At 50.9% G+C, this 27,661-nt stretch overlaps 1 protein-coding gene across 2 annotated transcripts; it reads right to left on the bottom strand.

The window, feature by feature from the left end:
• Positions 1–42: 42 nt before the first annotated feature.
• RASL10A (RAS like family 10 member A) lies at positions 43–13,905 on the bottom strand. 2 transcript variants are annotated; one of them, XM_050923878.1, is made up of 3 exons: positions 13,690–13,905; positions 2,110–2,234; positions 43–313 (listed from the first exon to the last, which is right to left on the bottom strand). In XM_050923878.1, the coding sequence occupies exons 1-3, from the start codon at positions 13,903–13,905 to the stop codon at positions 43–45; spliced, it is 612 nt and encodes a 203-aa protein (XP_050779835.1). The 2 variants fall into 2 exon arrangements, with proteins under 2 accessions (XP_050779835.1, XP_050779834.1); XM_050923877.1 differs by having other exon boundaries at positions 2,110–2,300; positions 13,735–13,905.
• Positions 13,906–27,661: the final 13,756 nt, after the last annotated feature.

Raw genomic sequence — 27,661 nt, 5'->3', positions numbered from 1 at the left:
AGAGCAGAGGGAGCGCCCCCTGGAGGTGGCTGGCAGCACGTCTCACATGAGGCTGCATCTGGTTGTGTGCAGCGCCCCCTGGAGGCGCACACTGGAGTGGTGGTGTTTGCAGCCCCGGGTCAGCACACTGCTCAGCAGCTCCTTGAAGAGCAGGACAATGTGCCAGTTGTACTTGGCAGAGCACTCCATGTAGCCACACTTCCAGCTCTTCTTCACCAGCGCTGAGAGCGTCCGACGCGGCGTGAAGCGCTGCTTCTGCTGGTCCCGCTTGTTCCCCACCACGATGATGGGGGCCTCATTGGCGCCACCTGTCCTGCGGGAGAAAGGAGACGTAGATTAGGGAGTGCTGCATGGGGCACGAGCAGTCTGAGAGATGCCTCATGGGGAGTGGGACTGACAGCCCCAAGCAAAAGCTGTGACCAGCCCTGGAGAGGGGGAGGAGAGGACTTGCAGTACCCAGGTGCCTTCCCACTCCTAGCCCCAGCCCCAACTGGCCTCAGCACCAGCTGTGATGTCTTTACACAACCACCCTCATCTGACTCTTGTTTGTTGTCCAAACAGAGTCACCTCCCCTCCTGGAGCCAGAGTTTTTCTCCTCTTCCCTCCAGCCAGGATGGTGAACTGGGAGTATCTACATCCCCCATAAGTTGTGGGACCCACCTGTGATCTCCCAGCACCCAAAGTGAACAAGCTAATTCCCACGTCTGGGGCTCGGCCCATGGCCAGCCTGACCAAGAAGATGGATCTGCCCTGGAGCCTGATGCAGACATAGCAGGTTTGGCCATGTCTGCCAGCTGCAGAGATCAGAAAGCCTCTGAATTTAGGGCAGAGGCGGCCTAGGCTGGTGGCTGGTCACTCCAGGAAGAGGATCTCCAGTGCTTATTTTGTGCCAGGGCTTCCCAGCACTTCTAAGCTTAGCAGTTCGTAGCCACGGCACCGCTGGACTCCCAGCCAGCAACTGCTGCTCTCCAGCCACCCAGCTCTGAAGGCAGTGCCACAGCCAGCAGCAGAGCCAGGAGCACCTGGGCAGCAGCAAGCGAGCGCCTTGAGGAACATCTCCTGGCAGCCAGGCTCCGCAGGCAGGGGCCAGCTCCAGGGGGTATTGCTGGCCAGTGCCAGGCTCTTTTGGGAGTGCATTGGGGCAGAGCTCAGAGCTGTGCTGCCACCCTGCCTGGGCAGCGCCCAGCTGTGCAAAAGCAGCTGGCTTGGGGAGCCGGCACAGGCACCAGCTTCCTCCGGGCTCTGGGGGTGCTCAACCCCTTGCTCCAACTCTGGCCCTGCCCTTCCTGAAGCTCCCACTCACACCCTGCCTCTTCCCACCCCTGCTCTGCCCCTATCCCGCCTCTTCCTGCCCCTTCCCGCCCAGTTCCACCCACTCCCCCAGGTGTGCCCCATCCCTGCTCTTCCAGCAGGCCATAAAACAGCTGATCACAGCAGGCGCGGGGGGGCGGGGAGCTGCCTGCTGGTGGAGGAGTCAGCACCTATGGGAGCAGGGCAGGGAGGGCAGCCAGGCAGGGCCACAGCTCCCACGGTGCAGAGAACCAGGGGCCAGAGCAGCTCCCACCAGCTTCCCACTGGTTTCTGGCAGTAGGTGACAGTTTGAACCAGGGGAGTATGCAGAGTGACATGCCTCTCCCCATTGCTTGGTCACGTGGTGTGGCCGGGACCCTTCCTTGCGAGGCAGCTAAGCCAGCGAGCTGCACCAGGCATGGAGAGGCAGAGGCAAGAGGAAGCTGCAGGGAGAGGTCACTGCTTTCTGGGAGGGAGGGGCTGCCTGCAGGAGGCGTGACTCGAGCAGTTCTAGGGTTGTGCCCCCCAGTCACCGGACACAGGTCATCTCTGGTTGGAAACCTCTGTGCTAAATGGAAGGCAGAAATCTGCGGGGGGGACACTTGACCCTGCGTGTCCACTCATCACCTCTAGGGGTGCAAATATGCTTGCTTGCCCCAGGCACTAGAATGAGCCCCGGCATGTTTTTCATTTCAAATTGAGCACCGAGGAACTCCCAGGATCTGTGGCCCTTCCCTTTCCCCGACTCCCTCTGAGAGCTCAAATGGAGCTGTGGGGGGCACCCAGCTTCTCCCCCTCCCCATCCTACCCCACACTCACCTGTTCTCCAGGATCTGCTGCTGGATCATCTTCACGTACTCAAAGCTCTCGGGGTTGCAGATGTCATACACCAGCACATAGGCATTGGTGTTCCTCAGCCCATGGCACTTCAGGTCTGACCACTCCTGTGGGAGAGAATGCAGGCTGCTCGGGGGGGGGGGAGGGCAGGGGAGCAGAGCCGTCCCATCAGCCTCCACCCCACCACCAGAGGTCCTGCCTGCAAGGCAGGTGTGGGGCAGGGAGGCTTCAACAAGCAGAGGGAAGAAGACCAAGATCTCCTCTCAGCTCTCAGAGAGGACGGCTGAGGGTTGCGGGCAGCATGGGAGCCCAGGATTCCTTAGATCCTCTCACCCATCAGTGTCTGGGGCCATGGGGAAAGGGATGGGTGTTGCTTGGAGACTGAATTGCCCAGGGCAGGGGGATGGTCCCAGGCTGTGATTCGGGGTGTAGTGGGGGGACAGATAACTGCATCAGGCACAGGGAACCATCAGCCACTCCTTATTGACTCAGGAGAGTGCCCCAGACCCTGCCCTGGGCTCCCCTCCCTATTCTGTCACAGAGGCACATGCATGCAAACTCCACACCTACCTGTGTGTTTGGGACACCTGCCCAGCCACTGAGCTGCTCTCAGCAGTTGCTATCAGAGCTGGCTGGAAAGGGGAAGTCCCGTTTCCTGGAAAATTCTGGGGTGTTGATGTTTCATTTCCTATTGGAACAGCATTCCAGAAATTCCATTGGCCACAATGCCCAGGAGCTGGGCAGCAGGGCTGGTGCCAAAGCCACCCATGGAGCTGGTCAGCCCGCCCACCCATCAGCCATGACACCTGACCAACCGACCTGCCTGCCTGGCTTCCCAAAGTTTCGATGGAATCAGCACATTCCCATGGAACGTTCATCACATCAGCCGTTTCCAACAAACACTGTTAGGTCTAAAAACATCACCCTGCTTTATTGTTAGATAAGAGTTTTCTACCCTCAGGGGGATGCGTTCAGCCAACGAAAGTTTGTTCTGATGATGTAATGATTTTTGCTCAAGTCCTCAACTGGTATAAATCAGCATTGAATCACATCAGCTGGGGCCCTGTCCCCATTGACTCCAATGCAGCAGCTGGGTTTGCCAGCAGAACATGGCAGGAGGCAGGACGTCCCTTTCAGTTTGCTCATGTTCTTGGCTTTAGCTGTTCATGAAAAACCTCACTTTGTGAATCTAATTCTGCACCCTTGAACAGGGCGGCTCCAAATGCAACCCTGGCCTACATGACACAGCAGCTGAGTTTAATTTGTTTTTTTTCTTGCCCAGAAACACGCCCATGCACTTAGCCGTGGCCATTTGCAGCCACGCAAATCCCACCCCTAGGAGCAGCAGATGGTCTAGGCTGCTCCAGTAACTGGCACTACCAGCTGTGACGTATCAGGTTCTTCAGAGAGAACGTTCTCCCTGATGGTGGCTTAGAAGGTAGGAAATCAACTCAAACTCAATTAGAGGCTCCTTGCAGGTCGGGGAAGAGATGAGAAATGCACATCTATTTTCAAACCAGTGCTTTTAATCAGAAATTGCGTTGGATGGATGAAGACTCAGCATGACGTTGCCTTTAATTCTTTCAACCGCCATGACTAGGGCTGTCCCTGCTGCCCAGAGGCACTGACTGCCTGGGACTCACTTGGCCTAGCTTCTCTGTCTTTGACTTTGGGAAAAAACTCAAAGGGCATTGCAACCATAGAAATGGATCCAGCTGGGCCCCGGAGAACATCTCCCTAAGCATGGAACAGCCTCTCACCACGGAGAAAGGAGGGGAAGCCAGAATGCAGAACAAAACTCTGCTTCCCTAGAGCAGTGGGATGAGCAATGGAAAGTAGAAGCTGGGAAATGGGTTATCAAGTCTGACCTTCTGCAATCAGTGATGCTTCTCCTCTCTGCAGGCATCTCAGCCTGAGGGGCATGACCCACAGTCTGAGCCGGGCTGGAGAGGGGAAATGAAGGGCATGGAGGGGCCACGTGAGTGCAGGGATCCATGGAGAGGTCAGGGGGCCACGACCCTAATTGGAGAGATGGAATAGGTTGAGATCCATTGCCAGGGGGCATTAGCCTGTCTCTTCAGGAGCATTTCCAATGGCAGGGTAAGGAGGAGGCTACTGAATGGGTGACCTGATGAGGAAGAGATCAGCCCTTTATATAAACCTGGAGGGAGGAAGGGAGCAAAGGACCAGCATGGAGCCAGGCAGGGTCTAGTCACTGACTGGGAAGCTGTAGGCCCTGGCTTTCCAGCCCCGGTGTGCCCTGTGCTCTGCTGCCAAACGTGCCACTGAGGCCTGGAGCCTGTCCCCTTTCCATTCACCTCCAAGGCGACAGGCCCCTGGGACCAGCAGAGTGCAGAAGGCCCAACTGGGGATCTCAGGCATCAGCCCTGTGAAAGGGGCCTTTCACCTCTGGGGCGGTGTGGTGAGCACAAACCGTTCTCCCCAGCAGAGGGGTTTTGGAGGCAGCTGGACACAGTTTATCAACATTGGCCCCTTGCCAAGCCAAGTTGAGCTCAGATGCCTGGACACCTGGTTTTCATCCTTTCTCGATGGTTAGGCCAGTCTTTGCCTTCTAAGGAAATGCACAAGAGGAGGGATACGGGCCCTATTCTTCTAGCTGCCAAATGGCCCCTCAGTGCCTGAAAACAGTGACGATGGTTTTTCCACAGGAAATGTGACTCCTCATTCGAGTTCAGTATGTGCAACGGAGCCTGCAGGGAGAGGCCTGAGCCCCTTCTGAGTCCGACCCTCCTCTTCCAAGACAGCACCCCACAGAAGGCACAGAGCAAACGGCTGATGCATACAAATCTCTGGTTTGCAGCTAATTCAGGCTCTTGCTTCCCACAGGTGCCTAATGCCAGGGTAACCATCTGTTCCCTGAATCCAGTTAATGACTTTCTCTAGGTGTAGCTGGAGTGGTGAGGCTGCATCAAGAAGTGACTTGAAGTGAAGTGACCCACCCCCAGCTTCCCATTTCATCTCCCTGTTTTCTTCTTGCTGTCCCTGACAAACAGCCCAACCCCGGTCCGTTCAGCACCTCCCCTGGCTTCAGTGGAACGGCAATGCTGCCTGTTGAATTTTCTTAACCCAAGAGGCTCTGAATACTTTACAACTTAGGCTCAGGAATCACAACAGCCACTACCGAAATGCAGCTGCTTCTTGGGTGGATGATGGCAGTTGGTTAATTGACACAGCAATATCACAACCAGGAAGTGTAGAAGAATCCTGTATCCAATGAAACTGCAGGTGGCTTTCAGAGAGGCAGAGTGTAAACAGCCCAAGACATAAAATCTCAGGGTTGGAAGGGACCTTAGGAGGTATCTAGTCCAACCCTCTGCTCAAAGTAGGACCAACCCCAACTAAATCATCCCAGCCAGGGCTTTGTCAAGCCTGATCTTAAAAACCTCTAAGGAAGGAGATTCCACCACCTCCCTAGGTAACCCATTCCAGTGCTTCACCACCCTCCTAGTGAAAAAGTTTTTCCTAACATTAGGATTAACAGGCCAGCTTAGGAGCTGAAAGAGAACCAGAAGGAACACGGGGATCTGTAATGACCACAAGCAGACAGGGGCTCAGTTCTACATCTCACCCATACGGTGCTTCCACAGCAGCCTCTAGTGCCCAGTTGGCTGAAGACCAGCTGAGAGGTGAGAGTGTCATCTACTGAAGCAGGTGTTCCTGTGAGATCTCCCATTCAAGTACTGAACAGACATTACTTGGCTTTGGAGTTCAGACAGGTGCATGCTGGCCCTTGCACCCAGCTGTGCACAACCCACCCGGCACCCTCAAAGGAAGCTATGCAAGGCAAACCCCAGCTTGCTTTTGTGTGTTGACATTCACTGCAGCAAATACCTGGAGCAAACAAGTAGGTATTTTAATAAACTTGACGGTAAAGCGAATCCCTCTGCCATATGCCAGAGCATTTCCACTTTTGGGGAAGCCTTTTTTGTGAAGGATCAGACAAGGACTCAGATTTTACTGAAAGGAATGATAATAATAAAACAGCTCCTCTGGGAAATGGGGAAAGCCTCCCGTTGATTGGAGCTTTGAGGCAAATACATGAATAATTCCTGCCATGCAACATGTGAGAGCAGGAAAACATCCTCCTATGCCCCAGAGACAAAGCAGAGAGTTATTTTCCCTGCATGTCCTGCTGACGGGGGCTAACAATGAGACTGGAGCTTGAATGATTTGTTAATATCACAGGCACCTGGAAGATGGAAGATAGCCCCATGCAGACCATGTTAGTGCATTGTTTTTTCCCACCAGAGCCCGGTAATAAGTAAGACCTTTATGTCTATTGATGTGGTGGCTCCCTTTCCCTCACTTCTGCTAACCAGCCCTTCATTCTCTCCCTCTCTGCTCTGGCTCTGCGGCTGGTGCCCAGCAGTGGGTGTTTTTAGCCTACTTACTCTCTAGGCATGACAGCTTCTCACACCAACTTGCGATTTTAAAACAAACAACAATACTAAAACTCACAGCCAAAGGGGGAGGCCCCTTCCCCCCAGCACTGTTTTGGGAAAGGTCAAAGCAGCTGCCGAACCAGGGAAGCCTGGCTGAGATGTACAGTCAGTTGAGACTCTGGGTCAGTTGAGGGGTTTCTTATGATCGTTTCCATTAGAAGGATTTCTGTGCTGGTGAAATTCGCCCTTGGAGGCTGGCGACCTGTGTGCAAGTACAGCGCAGGTGCAGCCCCCGGGCAGGTACACAGGGCCTGAGCCAAAGTCAGCTGACATCAGCAGGAAGACTCTCCTGGACTTCAGTGGGCTCCGGATGAGACTCATGCCTCCATCAGTGTTCCTCAACTGTGACCCGGAAGGTCCCCCGTAACTTCAAGGCTAGCTCAGGGACAATGGCCTCCAAGGGTTGAGAACAAGCAGAAGAAATATCAGCCTCAAAGGCAAGGTGGTCTAAGAAGGTGACAAGCCACTGAAAGCAGGGCCTTAGGGTAAGTCTGCCCTGCAGCTGGGGATGTGGTTAGCAGCTTGTGTCTGATGTACCCACGCTAGCTGTACTCTAGCTAGCTTGCTAGAAATACAAGTGAGGATAGCACGATGAAGGCTTCAGTGTGGGTGGCACAAGCGAATACATAACGGGGTCAGGCAGGCTTGTGCAGCTGTGCTAGCATCCTTACTTCTCTTTTAGTGAGCTAACTAGATTGAAGCTAGGATGGGACCATCTACATAAGCTGCAAAGCAGACTTTTATTATTATTATTTTATGAATGCTCATAGAATTTCCAGCACTTATGTTCATTCCCAGGCAGATCTGTTTGAATGTTTGCCCATTGTTTTGTTTGGATAAAGTAGCAGATTTTGGGATGAGGAAAATGCTCCACTGAAGTCTGATGACTGAAATGGTTTGAAAGCGTTTAGAATAGAATCATAGAATCTCAGGGTTGGAAGGGACATCAGGAGGTGTCTAGTCCAACCCCCTGCTCAAAGCAGGACCAACTCCAACTAAATCATCCCAGCCAGGGCTTTGTCAAGCCTGACCTTAAAAACCTCTAAGGAAGGAGATTCCACCACCTCCCGAGGTAACCCATTCCAGTGCTTCACCACCCTTCTAGTGAAATAGTGTTTCCTAATCTCCAACCTAGACCTCCCCTACTGCAACTTGAGACCATTACTCCTTGTTCTGTCATCTGCCACCACTGAGAACAGTCTAGATCCATCCTCTTTGGAAGCCCTGTCTTTGGTAACAATCTATTGCCTTGTTAAAGTTGGTAAATACACACTATAAAATTCTGTCCTCCGTATGACTCTTTCTGGGACCCACGTATCAGAAGCCTGCAAGTTTCTGCAGAAATCAAGAAGTATTTACATTTGCAGCCCATGGGTGTAGGGGTGTGGTTGTGTGTACATATGCAAATGCACACAAGTGTGTCAGTGTGTGCCTTTGCATGTGTAGAGGTGTGTTGTTTGTGTGCATGGGTGTATTCTCTGGAGAAGATTTTCAAAAGCACAAATAGGAACTGAACACATAACTGCCCTTTGTGCTTTTGAAAAATCTGTTTTGGGGTGTGTGTGTGTTGTGTTGTGTTTTCACCTCTACCCAAGTGTTTAGTTCACAGGGCTGTTGTTTTAAAATATTCTTTATGATTCAAAACTTAACAACAAACTCTGCAGTGGGCCCAGGAGAGGAGACAAATCTGCCAGAACCCATGCTCCCTGCAAAGCCATTTGGCATGGAGTTTGCTTTCTCTCCCGGGATCCCGTTCTCTAAATGACCTGAAGGTCTGACTCCTTGGTGCTGCAGAGTCATCCATGAGCAGATCAAAGGGCTGCTGTTGGAGAGTCAGAAACAACACAAGTGAATTCCCCCCACAACCCTCTGATGAGGGCATTAACACCGAGGCCTAGATGAGGCCATACAAACCATTACATTATTGAATCATCAGCCAAGACGTAAGACTTGGTGGACTAAAATCAAGCATGTGGCATAGAATCACAGAAATGTCAGGCTGGAAGGGACCTCGAGAAGCCATCAAGTGCAGCCCCTGTGCTGAGGCAGGACCAAGTAAACCCCTAGACCATGCCCGACAGGAGTTTGTCCAGCCTGTTCTTAAACCTCCCATGGTGGGGATTCCTCAACTTCCCTTGGGAGTCCTTTCCAGAGCTCAGCTATCCTTAGGGGTAGAAAGTTTTCCTAATAGTGTCCTAATAGCTAATCTAAATCTCCCTTGTTGCATATTAAGACCATTACTTCTTGTGCTACCTTCAGTGGACATGGAAAATGATTGATCACCCTCCTCTTTATAACAGCCCTCACATGTTTGAGGACTGTTATCAGGGTCCACCCTCAGTCTTCTTTTCTCAAGACTAAACATGCCTAGTTTTTTAACCTTTCCTCACAGCTCAGGTTTTCTAAACCTTTTGTCATTTTTGTTGCTCTCCTCTGTACCCTCCCAGTTTGTCCACATCTTTCCTAAGGAGTGGTTGTCACGGAGTGTGGGGGAGTCCGGCCCTGCACCCCTCTTCCTGGGACCCACAGTGACTCTTAGCCTGCCAGTAAAACAGAAGGTTTATTGGACAACAGGAACACAGGTTACAGCAGAGCTTGCAGGCACAGTCAGGACCCCTCCATCGAGTCCTTCTGGGCTTTCAGGGTGCTTGGATCCTAGCTAGGATACCCTGAATTCCACCCACACAGCCCCAAACCCAAACTCAAAACTGCTTCCCTCCTGCCACTCCCTTCCTTTTTCCTCCTTCCCGGGCAAAGGTGTTGACCTTTCCCCTCCCTTACCTAGCTCAGGTTACCTGCTCCAGTATCGTCCATCCCCTAAAGTCCTCCCCTGCTGTCCCATTCCCCACACAGACAGCCCCTACTCCATCACAGTGGTGTCCAGAATTGGACACAGTACTACAGCTGAGGCCTCACCAACACCAAGGAGAGCAGGACAATTACTTCCCAGGTCTTACATACGACATTCTTATTAATCCAGCCCAGAATGATAATAGTCTTTTTCGCAACTGTATCACACAGAGGATTTACAATCAGTTTGTGATCCACTGTAACCCCCCGATCCTTCCCAGCAGTACTGCTGCAGAGCCTGTTAGTCCTCATTTTGTAGCTGTGCATTTAATTTTTCCTTCCTAAGTGAAGCACTTTGCACTTGTCTTTATTAAATTTCATCTTGTTGATTTCAGACCAATCTCTAATTTGACCAGGTCATTTTTCATTCTAATCCTGACCTTCAAAGTGCTCACAACCCCTCCCAGTTTAGTGTCATCCACAAATTTTATAAGCATGTTCTCCACTGTCCAAGTCATTATTGAAGATATTGAGTCTTCCCGGACCCAGGACTGACCCTGTGGGACCCCAGTAGATACACCCTCCCAGTCTGACAGTGAACCACTGAAAACTACTCTAAGATCTTTCAACCAGTTGTGCTCTCTCCTTACAGTAATTTCATCTAGATCACATTTCCCTCATTTGCTTATGAGAATGTCATGTGGGACTGTGTCAAAAGCATCACTAAAATCATGATCTAGCACGTCTACTGCTTTTCCTCTGCCACTAGGCCAGCAACCCTGTCAAAGAAGGGAATTAGGTTGGTTTGGTATGATTGTTCTTGACAAATCCATTCTGGCTATTCCTTATAACCCTTTTATCCTCTAGGTGCTTAAAATTGATTGTTTCATGATCTGTTCCAGTATTTTTCCAGGTATTGAAGTTAGGCTGACTGGTCTATAATTCCCCAGGTTTTCTTTGTTCCCCTTTTTAAAGATAGGTACTATGTTTGTCCTTCTCCACTCCCCTGGGACCTCACCCATCCTCCATGAGGTCTCAGAGATAATTGCTAAAGGTTCTGAGAATGCTCCAGCTAGTTCCTTAAGTACCCTAGAATGAATCATGGTGTTAGCCTGCAAAGCAGAGCAAATTGGTTTTTGAGAGTGGATCTTTTAAAACAGGTGTAAATGCTGCCTCTAATCTACCATTATTTAAGGCACCAGTCACTGACCCTTCCAATATTTCAACAAGAAAGGATCATTTATAGAAAGAGACGATGTACCTGGCTAGTATTTTTCTGCATTGTCTTGGCTCTCCCTGAAATTAGCCAGGCTGGGCACTGACTTCATGGCTTAGGAACTAGAGACAGGCTTTTTTTGATTCAAAGTTTTTGTTCCTTGGAAAATGCTGATCTGTCAAAATTGTAACTTTCCACAGGAAAGTATCAGTTTTGATGAAGCATTCATCAGGAAGGTTTCTCAGGTCCAGGATGGAATGTCTGGTCAAAACCAGAGAGAGACTAGTCAGTTGATTAGACACTCACGTGTTCCTCCTCCAAGCCAGGCTGTAGAGTCTGTCTCTTTCTTTCTCTCAGCCCCAAAGACTATTTATTTTACAAAGTGGAGCAGCCCCAACAGCAGACACTGAGAGACAGCCACTCCACAACAGCCAAAACCCCAGTGGGTTGGGCATTTATTTGGGATGCAAGAGACCCAGGTTTAAGTCATCTCAAGACCCATATGTAAATTCATGATAGAGATCATCCTCGAATCAAGGGATTGCCAATCAATTATCAAGAGACCCAGGTTCAAGTCCATGTTCTGATATGAAACAGAGACATTTTTGAAATCTCAAAAAATTTCATGGGCTAGGAAAACTGTCCTCTATTAGTAAGTGGAGCAGACAGCTAGAAAGAGCATATCCCTTGGCTTGGCAGATTGTCTTCATGGCTGAGTCTGAAAGCCCTTCATCTGTGAGAGAGAGAACAAGAGTGCCAGAAGCTTATCACATGGGCTGTTTTGGACTTTAAAACCAGAAGGTTAGTTTTGCTCTGCTTGTGTGTTAATGAGCTCAAGACACTTTGTTTAAAAGAAAAGACAAGGTTGTTTGCCCCAGAAAATGCCCCTGCTTTGGCACCATTACTGCTTGTCACCCCAGGGGTGGCTGCTTTTCAGAGAGTGCTGTTTGTAAAACAGAGCTGAAACCTGATGTCTAACCTCTAAGGGTCTGATACTGCAGCCCTCCCTGTTGAGTAGTGCCTTCCTCCAGGAGTAAACCCATCCATTTGGATCAGCTGTTTGTGGTGGCAGGTACTGCTTAATATGAGGAAGGGCAACATAGCTGATTCCTGAACTATATCATTGCCTACACATGGCCAGCTAACTAGTGAGATGGTTGGTCAGTCAATTTGTTGGGTGTTTCAGAGGGATAACTTTGTCTGAATGGGCAGGTAAGGCAGGAGGAAGGATTTTCAAACAGGCCTGAAGGTAGTGATGAATGTGGGGCCAATTACACTATACTTATTGCCATGGTCTCGGAGGCCTACAAGATCATGCCTACTGGGATGGGCAGTTACACAAGCAATGGTGACTAGTTATTCTGGAAACCTTCAGAGATTATTAATGGGCAGCTCAGTCCTATAATCTCTATGGCTCCTGGACTTATATGAAGGTGGTTATGGAGCCATGCAGTAGTTGCTGTGATAGCTGTGCACCAAAAGGATGATGAATCAGATGTGACTGGCTCTCCAGGAAACACTTGACATCATGTTCAGAAAGCTTGTCAAGGTGAGGAACGCAAGTACTTAGGTTGCAGAGTAATTTGCCTTCTTTTTTTCTGCAAGATCAGACATGGTGTGGTCAATATAGTCCTGTAGATCAATAGACTAGCCAATGTTATCCTATAGATCAATTTGTCCAGTGGGATTTTGACACCTGAATTCTGTAAGGTTCTTCACTCTGCTAATTCTGTCTTCATAACCATTTTAGCCCCGAATCTGAACAAATGCAGTCATCAAAATTGTGCTTTACGATTTCACTCATCTAGTTTTTCTCATTCAGAATGGGCCGTGAACACACCCGAAGTATTTGAATTGGATCAAGGGGTCTGGTTGCTTGTTCTGTGCATGCTAATTGCTGATATGATCCTCGCTGTCCTCTTAAAAGGTGGGCAGGACTGTGGAGTGTGTGTGTACAGGCAAATGACTTTACATGCTGCCCAGAATGTGTGCTGAACACTCAGGATGTGATTTTCCAAAGCAAGATGAGTTGTAAAGAGAGTTAATTTCAGATCCACCTAGCAAAGGGTTGATGATGCATGTGTGCAAGTGTGTGTGCGTGTGTGTAGGTGAATGCCTGTGTGTGTGTACATACCATTTGGTACAGGAGTTTGATGTGGCAATCATTCAGCACATCCCTGTTTGGCATGCAAATTTAGGATTTGTTCATTCACACCCAGAACAACCACCTTTCCCTACTGTTCGGAACCAAACACATGGTGAACGTTGGATTAAATCAGTAATGTTAAAAAAACTCCATGGATGACAGCATTTCCCATTAACTGCACATGGCTGTGTTCTCTTTTAGTCTCCGAAGCTGAAGTAGGATGGAACAAAGCACTGTCCAGGACTACTCCGCTGAGGGATTGATCACAAGGTCATCAGGACAAGTAGGAAGTGCAGGAGAAAGAATTTGGTTGAATGGTATGAATGACATGGAGAAGAGTGACTTTAAATACATGAAAAGAAAGGTGATCTGAGAAGCTGCGGCCGCTGGCTTAATGTGCTAGTACCCAGCCTGAGAAGAACATTTACTTACTATTTATGTGCCTAGAGACATATTGGGTGGGATTTTAAAAAATGCCTAAGTGTGTTAGGCACATAATTCCCATTGATTTCCAGTGTGGATTGGGTACCCAGCTCTGAAGAATCCCTCTCTTCTATTGTTAGTTAGATGTTAGGTTGCAAATTCTGTAGGGCAAGGAACTTTTTTTTTTCAGTTAAGCAACATACACACTTTGGTGCTGCAGAACGTACGCTGGTGGGTCTAGCTGGAGAGGGCAAAGGGCATTCACTATTCCACCAGCCTCTGCTGCTCTCCGGGCCACCCCCCTGTTAGCTACAGAAGAAGTGATGGAAACCCTGTTGCTCCAGACACTTGGAACTAGACCGGACAAAGCACTGGGAACCAGTGCACCAGCCCATGGGAGGGATGGGCCAGATGGGACCTAGCAGAGCGTTTCCATCTCTAATATGTGCCTAGAGCTCTTGGGCAGAACCCGGAGCCATGGAGTCCCAGGCACACAGCCTGGCTGAGTGCGGGAGGGCTCCTACCTGAGAGCTGTTTGCTGGGAAGGCAGCTAAGCGGGGGACGTCCACGATCCTCATGTCGTACATGTTCCCGCTGTAGATGACCGACGGTCTGTAGATGTCACGGGACCCAGTGGGGCCGTATGTCTCTGTGAAGTCGTTGTACAGGAACTGGCGGATGATGGCGGTTTTCCCCACCTTTGGGGCTCCAAGAACAGCCACTTTCAAGGTTTCCACCATGACCCACGTGCAGCACCTCGGAGAGCTCCCGCCCGGCCCATGGGCACTTTCCTGCAGGCTGCTCAGGGCTCTGCCAGGCAGCAGCCAAAGTTCTACCCAGTGCCCGAGCCCAGCTGGGCGCTCCGCGGACACGTGCGGAACATCCAGCGCCCGGAGCCGATCCGCCAGGCTGCCCCGGGCCCGCGGCAGTGGCTGGCTGCCGGCAGGCCAAGGCCCTTGAGGGCTCGGGGGCTCACCACAGCCAAGCCGGAAAGGTGGCGCGGGGCTCGAACCCGCAGCTAACGGCAAAGCTGAGTGCCTCTCATTGCAGGCTGCAGCGAGTGACCCAGCGTGCAACGACACGGAGCCGGAGGGGAGGGGAAGCCCCCGCTCGGTGTCGCCGCAGACCCCACTGGAGCAGCAGTGATCTCCGTAACTCTGCCCAGGCAGGTCCTAGCGCCGCCCGCGGGGATCCCGCTCGCCGCAGGCTGGCAGATCTGAGTCTCCCCAGGAAAACAGCAGACCCGGTGAAATGATTCCACCACGCCCGGGAGCTGCTGGGGATGGGTCCAGTGCAGGCAGCCCAGGGCCGGTAGTTTTGCAGCTCCTACCCCGGCGGTGCAAGGCGATCCTGGCGCTCTCTGCACGCCCCTGCTGGACTGGAGTTTGTTCAGGGCATGTGCCCATCGGCTACCCCCTTAGAGCAGCATCAGCTCAGCCAGGGAAGGCCCAGTCCCCCCGAGGCCGGGCTGGCCCCTGGAGCCGCGGACGCAGGACGGGGATGTCACCGAGCCAGCGCTCTGCACCGCTCATTACACCCGCGTCCTCCTTCCAGCGCCGCGGGCTCCTCCACTCTCCGGCGCGCCCTGGCAGCGAGCTCCGACCCCTCTGCCTGCAGCACCCTGGCCAAGGCAGCCCCGCTCAGCCCGCCTCCCTCCCGGGCCGGTGGCTCCCTCCCTCCCAGCGCTGCCGCTCGGATCCGGGCATGCTGCGGAATGCGGCCGCCCGCTGCGCTCCAGCCCGCGGCCAACCGCACTCGGGGGCTGGGGGTGGGCGCCCGTTCCCGGCGAGGGGGAAGGGATCCGAGGAGCCGGCTGGAGAGCGGCGCTCTAATGCCAGGGGCTGGGCCAGCGGAGGGAAGCACCCGCTGAATTGTGACGCAAAAGTCCGCTGGGCCGACTTCAGTCCCAGCCCCACGGGTGCCTTCGCCTCCCCCACCTGGTCTGCGGCCGCAGGCTCCCTCCTCGGAGAGGCCAACAGAGGCTGCGACCCCGCTGCGCCTTTGGCTCGCGATCCAAGTAGGCTGAGGGACGGAGGGAAATTTGCAAAAAGCCCAGGCTGCGTTGAGGAGCCAGCGGGACTGGGCCAGCAGGACAGGGACAGGATTCCCCCTTCCATGATCCAAGGTGGGCAGGGCAGGGACCCGGCCCCAGCGCACCTGGCAAGGCCACAGGGCAGGAGGAAGCTGATAAAATTGTGTTACTGGCATCACTGGTCTCCCGCTCTCTCTGCAGGGCTCAGGCAGGGCAGGGGAGCCCAGTACAACCCCAGGTGAACCCAGCCCCTGGGGCTTGGCAGAGCTGAGCAGACAAGGTTACATTGTTCAGACATGGCTGGAGCCCCACTCCTGCCCCTACCCCTGCTTACCTGTGTGCACCTGCCTAGGCCCCTTGGGCGCAAGGTGAGGCTGGGGGCAGGCCAGCTGCTAGCTCCTGCCAAAGGCCCTAGGCCTCTCAGAAAGCACAGAGCTGGGAGTCTGGCTCCCCTGGGGGTTGGCGTTGTTAAAAGAGATGGTAAGTTGCTAAGAATGAGTTTAGACGTGATGAAATGCTGGGAGTATGCTGCATGTATTGATCCCACTTAGAGTGTGGGCTACGGTGGCTCCAAGGATTCAGTGAATAGTTGCATCATAAACTGCTGTTGCTGTGTAACTCACCCAGAAAGAAGCATTAATTAACAGAAGGTGCTCATCCCACACACAAGACATCCCTTGAAACTGAATGAGCCTTTGTGACACACCAAAGGACAAAGCTCCCCCCCTCCCCAAAGAAGAGGCTGGGGGAACAACCATTGCCCCTGGGTGAACTCTGAGGGGAGAGAGTAGAAAGGCTTGATGGGGAAGAACTTGACTTGGGGTAAGTGACAGCAAGTAACCGGACACTTGTGATTTTTGGTGCAAGACCCCATCGATCACCAAGGCAGGCTTGTCCAGGTGGCAAGGCAGCCCCCTGGGGCCTATCTGCATCTCCATGGTGAGGCTGGGGTGGTGGTTAAGGATCTAAGTTCACACAGCTGGGTTGGGCCCTGGTGAGCCACTCCAGACAGGGGCACAGGGAGCGCACAGAGGGGCTGAGGAGTAGCAGGCTCAGGTTCCATTTAGGATCCTCCCTACAGGCAAAAGGCCTGATCTGCAGAAGTGCTGAGCACCCAGCAGTGCTCAGGGCCTTCAGGTACTGGCTGTTCAGGATCTTTGAAAATCAGGCCATTTATTTAGGGGCCTAACTAGAGATTGAGGAACCTGACTTTAAACATTCCCCCTCTGAAATGTTGGAGTATGACCCCTGTCCACACATGCTTATGAACTAGACCTGGTGTTGCAAACACTTGCTTAACTTAATGCAGCTGAAATAGTCAATGACCATCAGTGAGCTACTGCTGTGTGGAAAGGGCAGCAGGCACACAGCCTAGAGCAAGAGAGGACGAACTGCCCTATGAGACCTAGAGCAAGGCCCAGACATTTAAAAAACTAGATCAGACCTTAGTAGAAACAGTGGATGTTGAGGTGCTAGTTGAAAGAAGAGCCCTGTTTAAAAACCATCAGTGTTTGAGAAAGCTGAAGGGGAGAGATTATGTTGAGAGCTTCATTAGAATGATCAGCTAATATTCGGCAGTTTGCAACAGCTGTTCCATTAGAACTCAGGACAGATCCCAACACACAGTGTATGCTTAAGTAGTGTAAATGCAATTTGTAAAGGGTGCTCATTACCTTCAGCCTCTGCCTTATGAAATGATTTAATTATGGTGACTATAAAAAGAAATGAGTCTTTCAGTGAAAACCCCACCCTCAGCATGAAGCCCAAACAGGAGCCTAGGTAGTTGTTAAAGATAATCCTATTTAACTAAATGAATAAAAAACCTGTTGTTCTTGGAGATGTGTTGCTCTGTCCATTCCAGTTAGGTGTGTGCACGCTGCGTGCACAGTTGTCAGAAAGTTTTCCCCTAGCAGCACCCGTCAGGTCAGCTCTGGAGCCCGGTGCAGTGGCGCCTTCCTGGAGCTCAATATGATCCTGCGGAGCTAGTGCCTCCTCAGTTCCTTCTCAGTCTGGCGTGCCGGGTCATGGAAGTGCAGGCAGCCATAGGGCTGAGGAAACTCAGGCAGCCCCTTGTTGTCATGGTTGGGTACTGCTGGGAGGCCTTGAATGACGTCCGCGATGGCTTGGAAACAGGGCTCTTGCCTGAACTGAGACTAACACTGCCCCGCTGAAGTCTATTCTTTGGGTTGGTTCCAAGGTCGACTTCCTCAAGTTGAGGAGAAGACCCACTCACTCAAATGTAGATCTGACCAATCGGATTTGAGACTCCACCTGCCCCCTGCTGCGGCCCCTGAGATAGGGGTATACCTGCACATGCCTCTGATGCAGGAAAGCAGTCACAACCAACATGCACTTGGTGAACACATGGGGGGCTGTTGAGAGGCCAAATGGAAGGAAAGTGAATTGGTAATGCTTATGGGGGACCACGCAGTGTAGGAATTGCTGGTGTACAGGTGGAATCGCTATATGGAAGTACATGTCTTTCATGTCCAGGGTGGCATACCAGGCTCCCGGATCCAGGGAGGGAATAATGGTGCCCAGGGAGACTATGAACTTGTTGAGTCCTCACAGATCTAGAATGGATCTGAGACCCCCACCTTGGCCTTTGGATTAGAAAGTATCAGGAGTAGAATCCCTTGAGTCTTAGCTCCTGAGGAACCTCCTCCACTGCTCCCATGGTGAAATGTGCCTGAACCTCCTGGCTAAGGAATTGCTTGTGAGAAGGGTCCCTGAAGAGGGATAGGGAAGGGGGGTGGAAGGGAGGGTAGGAGCAGAACTGGAGAGAATATCCCACTTCCACCATACGGAGGATGGTCTTCCTCCCTGTCTTCCTCCCTGGATGAGACGGAGGATGCAGCCGTCTGAAGTTATTTGGGACCAAGCACAGTAGAAGTGGGACAGATGATTCAAAGACAAGACCCTAGGCATGTCCGTGGGGCAGCTAATCCCTCCCGTTGCCATGGCTACACTATCTGTAATATGCTAGCTCAGTCGGAGCTGCTGCGAGTATGTCTGCTGGAGCTGGGGATTACACGTGCTGCTCGAAGTGTAGACAATACCTTATGGTTCTGTCCGGTGTTCAGCACAACAGAGCTCTGATCCAAGCTGGATCCTTTAGCAGCCATATAGCACTTATGAAGCCCCCTGATTTCTCAAATTCAGGGTGATGGCCTGGATCCATCCCTGGTGTAAAAGTGATGCACAGAGATGAAGGTTTTACAAGGAAATACAGAGGTGCACTGGAAGGCTGAAGGAGTGAGCTCTTACAAGCCACTAAGGGAAAGGCTGCAGTGATGACACGAATGGAGATGTGTTGTGAGGTTTCTAACACTGCAGGGTCTCACGATTTTTCCTGAGTTACCTGCAGATGTTTTCTGGCAAACTAAGTTAGGCGGCTGTTCTCCAGGGCAGGAGACACATAGGCCCAGCGACAGCTATTTAACATTCTGCTGAGCGGGTCTAGTACCAAGGGGAACATTTTCAGAACTGTCTGATTTAGGAGTCTAAGGCCAGCTCTACAGTACAAACTTTTGCTGGCATAGCTGTGTTGTGTGGAACCCCCTCCTACCCCCGCTGACATAGCTGGGCTGGCAAAACCCTCCATCTAGATGCAGCTTACACCAGCAAAAGAACTCCTGCTGGCAGTATAAGCTGCAGCTCGGGTAGGGGGCCTAGCCAGGAGAGCCTTGGTAGTGTAGCCTAGCCAGATTTACACGTGTATTTAGGCACTCAGTGGGACCTACAAAAGTGCCCAGCTGCATCTTGAAGTGCCTAGAGACCTTTGACAAGCTGATCCTATGTCACCTTTGCAAATAAAATGTGATTGCTCTTGTAAAATGTTAGCCTAGGGCTTGGCCCCTTTCACCTCATGTACTGAGAACTCACCCACATTTGGATGCACAAGGACTGCAGGATTAGCTCCCTGGACAATAGAGTCTTCATATCCTCTCTGCCAACACCTGCCAAGCAGGAATGCAATTCATCTGAGATTGCATGTAGGGTAGATATTGCACAGCTTTGTACTTTCTTTGGAATCCATGAGCCAGTCAATTTAGATGGGGATAAGGCCCTGTGACAGGATTTAACTACCTCACGTAAGTGTGCTCAGACTCTGGTACCAGAGTTATTTCCCCACTGGAGACTGCAGTTGTGCCCTTTGCCACAGCTGGTCAGTTCATTTAAAAATTACATGGCTAGGCCAGGCTTCTAAAACCTGCACTACCTATGAGCTGACCTGCTGGTGTCATTCCCCCACTGCCTGCACTTGGTGGTTTAGGCTCAGGAGGGCTCTGTCTTTCATCATCCCTTTTGGTGAGAATGGCTGGCAGGTTAAGATGAGCTGAACCTGTAATCACAGCTGAGCATCATCTACTATTTCAGAATGAACCGTTTGTATGATTCTGTTTGTGTTGCACTGACTCTAAGATGCCTGCACATCAGAGATGGCTCTCCCATGCGACTCATACAATCAGAAAGATCTGAAATAAGCAGTGAGAAATCCTGTTACACAACTGACTAAAGCCATTTTAAAGAGCCATCCCTCCACACACAGGGAAATGGGGTAGGCAGGCTCACTCACCATGCAGTCTTCACAGAGAAGATAGACAGCATGGTCCAGAAAGAAGGTAACTAGCTTGGGAATCAGATTTGGGCTCAATTCCTGCCTCTGAGAGATCAGGTGACCCTGAGCAAGTGTGTGTCATGGTTCCCGGTGAGTATAATGAGGCTGCTGGCCCTTACAGTGTCCTTTGTGAGACAGATCTATTGATGAGAAGTACCCCCTAGGAATCATCACTATTGACACCACCAGTGGGGGGTGGAGAGTATTGGAGCAGGTCATTTTTACCTTAGGAAAAGCAGCCACGGAACAGCTGACATTACAGCATACGAGTACAATACAGATGAAGCTTTGAATGCATGAATATTTCATGTGCCCCTCTCTGTGGGAACCATTTGCTGCAGAGTGTGTGGCAAACTCTCTGTGGAGAAGAATCAAGATGCATATTTAGTGGCTCCCTGTTGCTGACTCTTTAAAGAGCTGCAGCTCTCTCTCTGGCCAGCATGCAGGCAGTACTAACTCAGCCCCACACAGCACTGAAAGCAGTGTTTGTGGACTCCAGCAAGCTGCCAGGCCTAGGGAAGGGGAATTTAATCTTCCCAGCTGGGCTCTGGGAACCACTCAAAAATTAATCATATAAAATAGAGAACTAAACCATTCCATGGCCTTTACTGATCCTTTATTGACAGATCCCCAAGTCTTTACGTGACAAAGGGACAGTGGGTCAAGAGAAACAAACTAGAGAGTTGTCTGCAAAAACAGCGATTCACGGATCATTTCAACATTTAAAAACCTCTGAATATTTAATAATTAACAGGGGGAGAGGGAAAATAATCACCCAGAATGCAGGTGGCTTTGTTCCTGAATAGCAAGCGCTCTCCTACAGCCTGCTCTTGGAGTTAGGGTAGGACTCTGCAATCTAAGCGCCTCCATCAAGAACAGAGAGGGAGGTAATGAAACCTCTTCATTAAAATGTATTTCCCAGGAATAACCAGCTGCGCAGGTTTCATGCACAGGCTCCCCTTGCAGCACTGAGCGAGATTGTCTGGCAGACATCGGGTCTGTGTTGTTGCAAAGCTGCATACAGCAGCCAGAAGAGGAACTCCTCACCTGCACAAGGTAAGGAGGCTGGAGAACTAGCTTGTATTATTTGGGGGCCTGAGTGAAATGAGTGTACAGGAAGATGCCAGGTTAGTTCTGATGGACAGGTGGCCACAGAATGATCAACACTAAGGCCCAGTTCTGCAAATCCTTCACACGAGGGCCTTGAAGGATCACAGGGCTAGGGGAAAGCAGCTTCCAGACAACTCTCTGGTCTTGGGATCAAATGGGGACATTGTCTGCACTGGGGATCATCCCCGACTCCAGACAAGGATGCAGTTGCCCCAATGCAAACCCCTAGTGCAGCGAGGGGAAGCCAGGAATGGTAGCAATGCACAGGGTTTCAAGCAGGAAACGCACCCACTACTTTCTGCGTTAGCTTTGCCCATCTCCATGAGGCGTTTATACTGATGCAGCTTTGAGCAGTAACACGATTAGATCCTCAGTGTAGTCAATGTCTAACTGGGACCTGAGAGCTTCACATTAATCTACTGTATCTGAGTAAGGCCAATACGATGCCACCTGATCCTGTCTGGCCCCCATCTGAGAAATCCAAGAAGCAGGACCACGACTGAGCTGGAGAGCTTGCCTGAGGAATGCATCTGTCATGCCATGTGCCACTTCCTGCCTCTCGCCACAGGTATGAGCAGCTTGATCGCAGCCTAAACTGTATGTTTCAGTTCTGCATACAAGGAAGGAGCCATGGCTGGGGGGGCATAAGCTCAATGGCAAAGCCATTCGGACAACTAGAGGCCTGTGAGTATTTTCAAGAGCAAGAAGAGGGAAGGGATAAATAGCAGGAAAGCTATAGGGTGACACAGTAGGGGGAGTTGGATGAAGCTCGGATATCATGAGGATAAGCTTGATATGAAAACCTGGATGGAGATAGATCAGGCGAGATCTTGAAGTGGAGTGTAAATTGGTATCACTTGAAGTCAATGGAGCGCCACTGATTTTAGCAACTAGAGATCTGGCACAGTGTGTGCAATAACTGCGGTAGGTTCTACAGCTTATAACCAAGGCCTGTGGACTCCATTTCATAACCGTGGAACCTGCCATAAAATCCACCCCTTCCTGCAGAGCTGTGCTCCAGAATCTAAATTTTCATTTCAAAATAAAACTTTCTAGCCCTTATGATTGCAGAGGAAACATTCTGAAACTGAACAGAGCGGTCTGATGCAGCGACCTATGTCAGAGGCTGCAGACAGCCTGAAACAGCAGCTCTGCAAGGGATGTGAATGGCTCCATTCATGTCAATGAAGCGTTGACTCAAAACTTAATGATGTAAGTTCCAGCATCAAATTTTTTGAAGTATTTTACTGCTGATCATGTTCATGTCCAGCTTATGAGCTTAGCCCAGTTTGAAACCATCTGCCACACGTTCATAGATTTTAAGAGCTCCAGCTGTCCTCCAGCCAATGGCCAAGACCTCCTGCTTTTCCCTGGCAACATCTACAACACAACTCTGCATTTTCAACGCACAACGGATTTAGGGGCAAATTAATTGTATTTAATATCAAACTAAATGAGAAGAGATGCTGTCAGACTCTCTCATTCATTTTTATATTTAATTTAACAAGAACTATTCAAAAAGTTATCAGAAGCTGCTGCAAATATTTTTTGTCTGTCACACCAGTCTCACAAAATTTAGGTCAAGTTGGCTTCAGAATACGTGGTGGGCCCTTGCCGATAATAGATGCAGCAGAACTCTTCTAGAGCAATAATACCTACCCTCTTACCTAGCACTTTCATCAGTAGATCTCAAAGTGCTTTACAATGGAAGTCAGTGTCATTATCTCCCCTTTATAGAGGAGAAACTGAGGCACAGAGATGTGAATGCACTTCCCCAAGGTCAGTGGCCAAACTGGGACTAGATGCCAGGGCTCGAGGTCCAGTCCAGTTATCTATTCACTAGGTTACACTATGGCTCCTACAGGACTGTCTAGGCTGGTTCAAAGCCCAGCAATGGAAGGCTAGTGGTAAGGTGATCCAGAGCCAATGGGAAACCTTTTTATGATTTCAGTGAGCTTTGGGATCATGCCCAAATGCTGTACATTGATTTGTTACTTACAGTCGTCATTTCCATCTATAGATGGTTTTGTCCCTGTTTAATTCTACAGGATTTCTCCATAAGGAGATGCTGACATGTTCAGGCGGTATTGGTAGATTTGCAGAGTACTAGAACAGATGGTGGAAATCTCTAGCATATGACAGCAGAAAGTGGAGGAGGAAGCATGCTATAAACAGGAGTTGGTCAGTGGAGTGTATTTCTGGAACGAAGCATCAGAAAATAAACTGAAGGGGGAACCGGGGGAGGGGGGGAAGAGATGGGAATTAGAAGTTTGGTTGCAGTCTACTGGGAGGACTCCGCCCCCAAACAGCTTAAAGGAAACGCAGGGTCCAAACTGTGAGCCAGGGCAGCCAGAAATGAATTCTTCACTAGAGAGCATATTTATAAGCATTTGGATTGTGACCATCAGCCCAAGCACATGCAACAAAATCCACCACCTCCCGCCCAAGCTTCCCTAAGACTGACATGCTCTACCGTGCGGCTCAGCCCTCCTCAAAGCTCTAGGAGGAGGACAGGCTTTGGTGCCCTTCGGAGCAGGTTGTGGATGGAGAGCCCTCTCGGGCCTAGTGCGAGTGGATTCCAATGCCAAGCCCCACACACTGCCAGTGGCTAGGCTGATGGGCGACTGCAGCCTTAGCTGTGTCTTTAAGATCTGGAAGTTCCAGGTTCAATCCATACTGCAGACAACCGACCAAGAGGCTCTGCGTTAACTCCAGCAACCCCCTCTTTGCTGCCTAATCTGCCCAGAAAGCGGGGGTGTGATCCTTTACATCTTTTGTCACCACCGGTGGCCCTACCTGTTTTGCTGGGCAAGCAAAAAAAAAAAAAAAGGTTTTGCAGTTTCTCTGCCCCTGGCACCGAGGGCCACCCCCCTCCAAAAAAAGGCCCAGCAGCACAGCGCCTCTGGCTGTTGGCACCCAGAGCTACTGCCCTGCTCACCCACCCCTTAGCATGAGGCCACGGTGCCTTTCTTAGCCCATTTGACATTACTAGTCTAGACATCCCAGAGGATGCTGCCATTCCTGTAAGCAGGCAGCGCTATGAGGAAGACCCCAATCGCTATGTCAGTGCCATCACGAGCTGATGCCACTAACAGCAAACTGCACTACTGGATCATAGGCAGCACAGATGAGACTTGCCCCTCCCCCCATGACAAGGTTCACTTTGCTTGGGACAATTCGTGTGCACAGGGCACTGCTGAGGAAGTTTGCAGCAGTCCATGTCCTTGCCCTTCACAAGCATTCAATCCAGAGTGCAGGTTCCACAGTGGTGGGAACATTTATTAGCAGCAGTAAGAAGACATCATGCAACTTACTCTGGATGGTGCCTGAGTGTTTTGAACAGCGACCCTGTGCCATGGGGACACAGCACGTGGAGATGTAGAGAATATTTGCACAGGCTGTGAAGGACTTTTAACCAGAGTTGTAACTATTAAAGATCATTAGTATTCACATGGATAGGGACTGTCTAGTTCAGGGGTGGGCAAACTTTTTGGCCCAAGGGCCACATCTGGGTGGGGAAATTGCACGCAGGGCCATGAATGTAGGGGGGGGCAGGGTGTGGGAGGGAGTGAGGGGTGTGGTGTGCAGGAAGGGGCACAAGGCAAGGGGTTGGGACACAGGAGGGGTTCAAGGTGTGGAGTGCAGGAGGGGTTCAGGCTCTGGCATGGTGCTGCTTACCTGGAGTGGCAGCAGTGTGTAGTGGAGTTAAGAAAGCTCCCTGCCTGCCCTGGACCCGGGCCGCTCCTGGAAGTGGCTGGCACCATGTCCCTGCAGTCCCTGGGGGAAGCGTGTTGCCCCTACCTGTGGGTACCTCCCCCAAAGCTCCCAGTGGCCGCAGTTCCCCATTCCCAGCCAATGGAAGCTGCTGGGGACAGTGCCTGCAGGCAAGGGCAGCACACAGAGCCCTCTGCCCCCTCTCCCCCACGGGCCACAGGGACGTGGTGCCAGCCGCTTCTGGCAGTGGTGCAGGGTGGCAATCCCATGGGCTGCATCCAAAGCCCTCATGGGCCGGATCCGGCTTGTGGGCTGTAGTTTGCCCACCTATGGTCTAGTGCTTGCTCACAGAGTACAGCACATAGGTGGGTAACAATATCGCTTCCATTTCAACTTCCACTGGAGACTCCCAAAGCACCCTCAGGGACCTTTCAGAAATGGAGGTAAAAGAAAGGTGATGCGACTTGCCTGTGATCATGCGCTGAGTCAGAGGCAGAGCCCAGGAGTTGCAGCTCGCAGTTTGCTGTATGAGCCACTCGACCATGAAAGATTGCACCTAAGTGCAGAACACAAAGAAGAGCCCAACACAGAGGGAAAACAGTAGCCCACCGGGCACATACAAAACGGGATTGAAGGGGGGTGGGAAATCTGACACAGGGCCTAATTAGACTGTGGGATTCATTCCCTCAAGATGCTACTGAGGCAAAGAATTTAGTGAGATTTAAAGAGGAATTGGACACGTACACTGGATAGAACAGCCTGAGATAGAGTAAAATAGTAAGAGGTTTTAGATTATGAACCTTGTTGTTTATTGGCTTCAACTGGTCTCTTAACTGTTAAGGATTAGAAAGAGTGCACTGATGGGCAGATTTCCCCACACCTGCACCTTTCTCCATAGCGTCTAGTGCCAGCCAGTGTCAGAGACAGGATATTGGACCAGATGGGCCATGAGTCTGATCCAGTACAGCACTTCCTGCATTCCTAAGAGAAGTTACAGTCAGGTGAACCGTCCTCTGGGTGTGAAAGGAGAGCAGTGCTGCCATCCAGCCCAGTAGTGCACCCGGAGATGCCATCACAGCCACTGGAATTTAATTAGAGCTTTTCATAATCAGGATGGTGAGCAGTCAGATGGAGTTTAACACGAACAAAATTAGAGATTTCCATCTCACAGCCCAGTTAGCATCGCAAACCACCACCGGTGAGTCATGCCTTGAAGCAGAGCACAACTGCAGCAGCCGTACCCCATTCCGGGCACATTGTGAAGCAATCAGCTAAACTGGGGATGGTGACCCTCGAGAATATCTGCAGCAAAGTGAAGGGGCTTTCTCACAAATATGCTTCCTATGTAACAGCCACCCCGCCACATACAAATACCATTTTCAATGTAGCCAATTTCAAATCTGTTGTGATCTTGTTTCTAATCACATGCTTTAAAAAACCAAAAAAACTGGGCAGTAACAGAAAGGAGTATTTTTAACTCCAAATCTCAAGAGATCTGGGTTCTATTCCTAGCTCTGCCACTGACTCATTGGCTGACCTCTTTTGTACCTCAGTTTCCCCATCTGTGAATTGAGAGGGCAATGCAATCCCTGCTTAGTGAGGAGAGGGGTTTCCAACATATGACTGACATAACTCTCCGTCAAGAGGAGTGTCTCTCCGCCATGAGCTTAGAAGCCAGCGTCACCAAGATGACCACCACTTATAAGTTCCCTTCAGCTGTGTAACTGAGGTATCAAAAGGCAAGAGCCATAACACATTGAAACAGAGGAGAGTGCCAGGTAGCACCTTGCTTTAATGCTAAGAGCCTTTGCTGGGCTTAACGGGGAGGACACTGCTCCTCTTCTGCAACAGATAGAGGGGGAGGATGGCTATGAATAGAAAAAGAAGGTGTGATCTGGCACTGCTGGGCCCTTCACGCCTTTGGAGGAAGGGGACAGTACTCCCTGCACAGAGAAAGTTGCCTGCAGGATTAAAGGATCAGCCAGAGTGATGTACGAGTCAGCCTAGGGACTAGTCACCCCTCCTCATGTTCCAGGCCAGGATCAATTATTTGTATTATAGGAGCATCTGGAGGTCCCAGCTGAGATGGGGTGCTGCATAGACAATCCCTGCCTTGAGGGCTTTATAGTCTACGCAGACAAGACAAATGGAGACTCATTCCCCCCTCCCCCTTTTTACAGATGAGGAACTGAGGAAAGAGATTCAGGGACACAGCACCTGGGACTGAACTAGAGCCCCAGGCCAGTGCCCTACCCACCAGACCAACCTTTCCTCTCCAAGCAGCCATCAGCGGGCCAGACCGCTCCACAGACCGCTGCCACAGCAAGTCCTAATCAAAAAGCGCTCCCTTGAAGCAGAGAACTGGCTAGTCAGCTCCACCCTGTCCCCTTCTCCTCCCTCCTCTCCAGAGCTGTCCCCTGCAGACTTCTCTCCCTCCCCCTGCTTTGATTCAGACACATTTAGGCTCTAATCCATGGAACGCAAGTGAGCTCATGCAGAGACTTGGAACTCTATCCAGCCTGAATGCAAACCAGCTCCTGGTTCTCATCCGGCCCAGATGGCAGGGAGCACTTGCAGCCACCTTCCTACTGCCCAGCAGCCAGGTACAAGGGCAGGGATATTTTTAATTCCTTTGGGCACAACTACCTCACAGCTTGGGGTAGGACACCCTTGAGCAGTTCTTTTCTACATACCTGTTGTCTGGATTGAATTAGACAGCGATCCAATGCCAAGGAGTTAGTAGACTAAGATACAGCTATCACCAGGATAAATTATCCTTGAGGGCTCAGCCAAACACAGGCTGTGCTGGTTTAAATTCAGTCTGTTTAATTAAACCAGTGCAACTTTTTGTGCAGGCAATTATAGACTCATAGACTGATAGGTCAGAAGGGACCAATATGATCATCTAGTCTGACCTCCTGCACAAGGCAGGCCACAGAACCCCACCCATCCAATTTTATAATAACCCCTAACCCAGGACTGAGTTATTGAAATCCTCAATAGTCTGGAACGGCTTCAC

This window comes from Gopherus flavomarginatus, chromosome 15 (assembly GCF_025201925.1).
Source record: "Gopherus flavomarginatus isolate rGopFla2 chromosome 15, rGopFla2.mat.asm, whole genome shotgun sequence".
Taxonomy (NCBI): Eukaryota; Metazoa; Chordata; order Testudines; family Testudinidae; genus Gopherus; species Gopherus flavomarginatus.
The sequence above is the reverse complement of the archived record's forward strand: the minus strand, read 5'-3'. Positions and strand labels throughout refer to the sequence as shown.

Coding starts and splice junctions, on each gene's coding strand:
- RASL10A (XM_050923877.1), bottom strand. CDS start 13,905: ATGGTGGAAACCTTGAAAGTGGCTGTTCTTGGAGCCCCAAAGGTGGGG. Junction 2,301..13,734: donor ACATGTACGACATGAGGATC/GTGGACGTCCCC, acceptor GGTGGGGTGGAG/GCTGATGGGACGGCTCTGCT. Junction 314..2,109: donor CAGCAGATCCTGGAGAACAG/GTGAGTGTGGGG, acceptor TTTCTCCCGCAG/GACAGGTGGCGCCAATGAGG.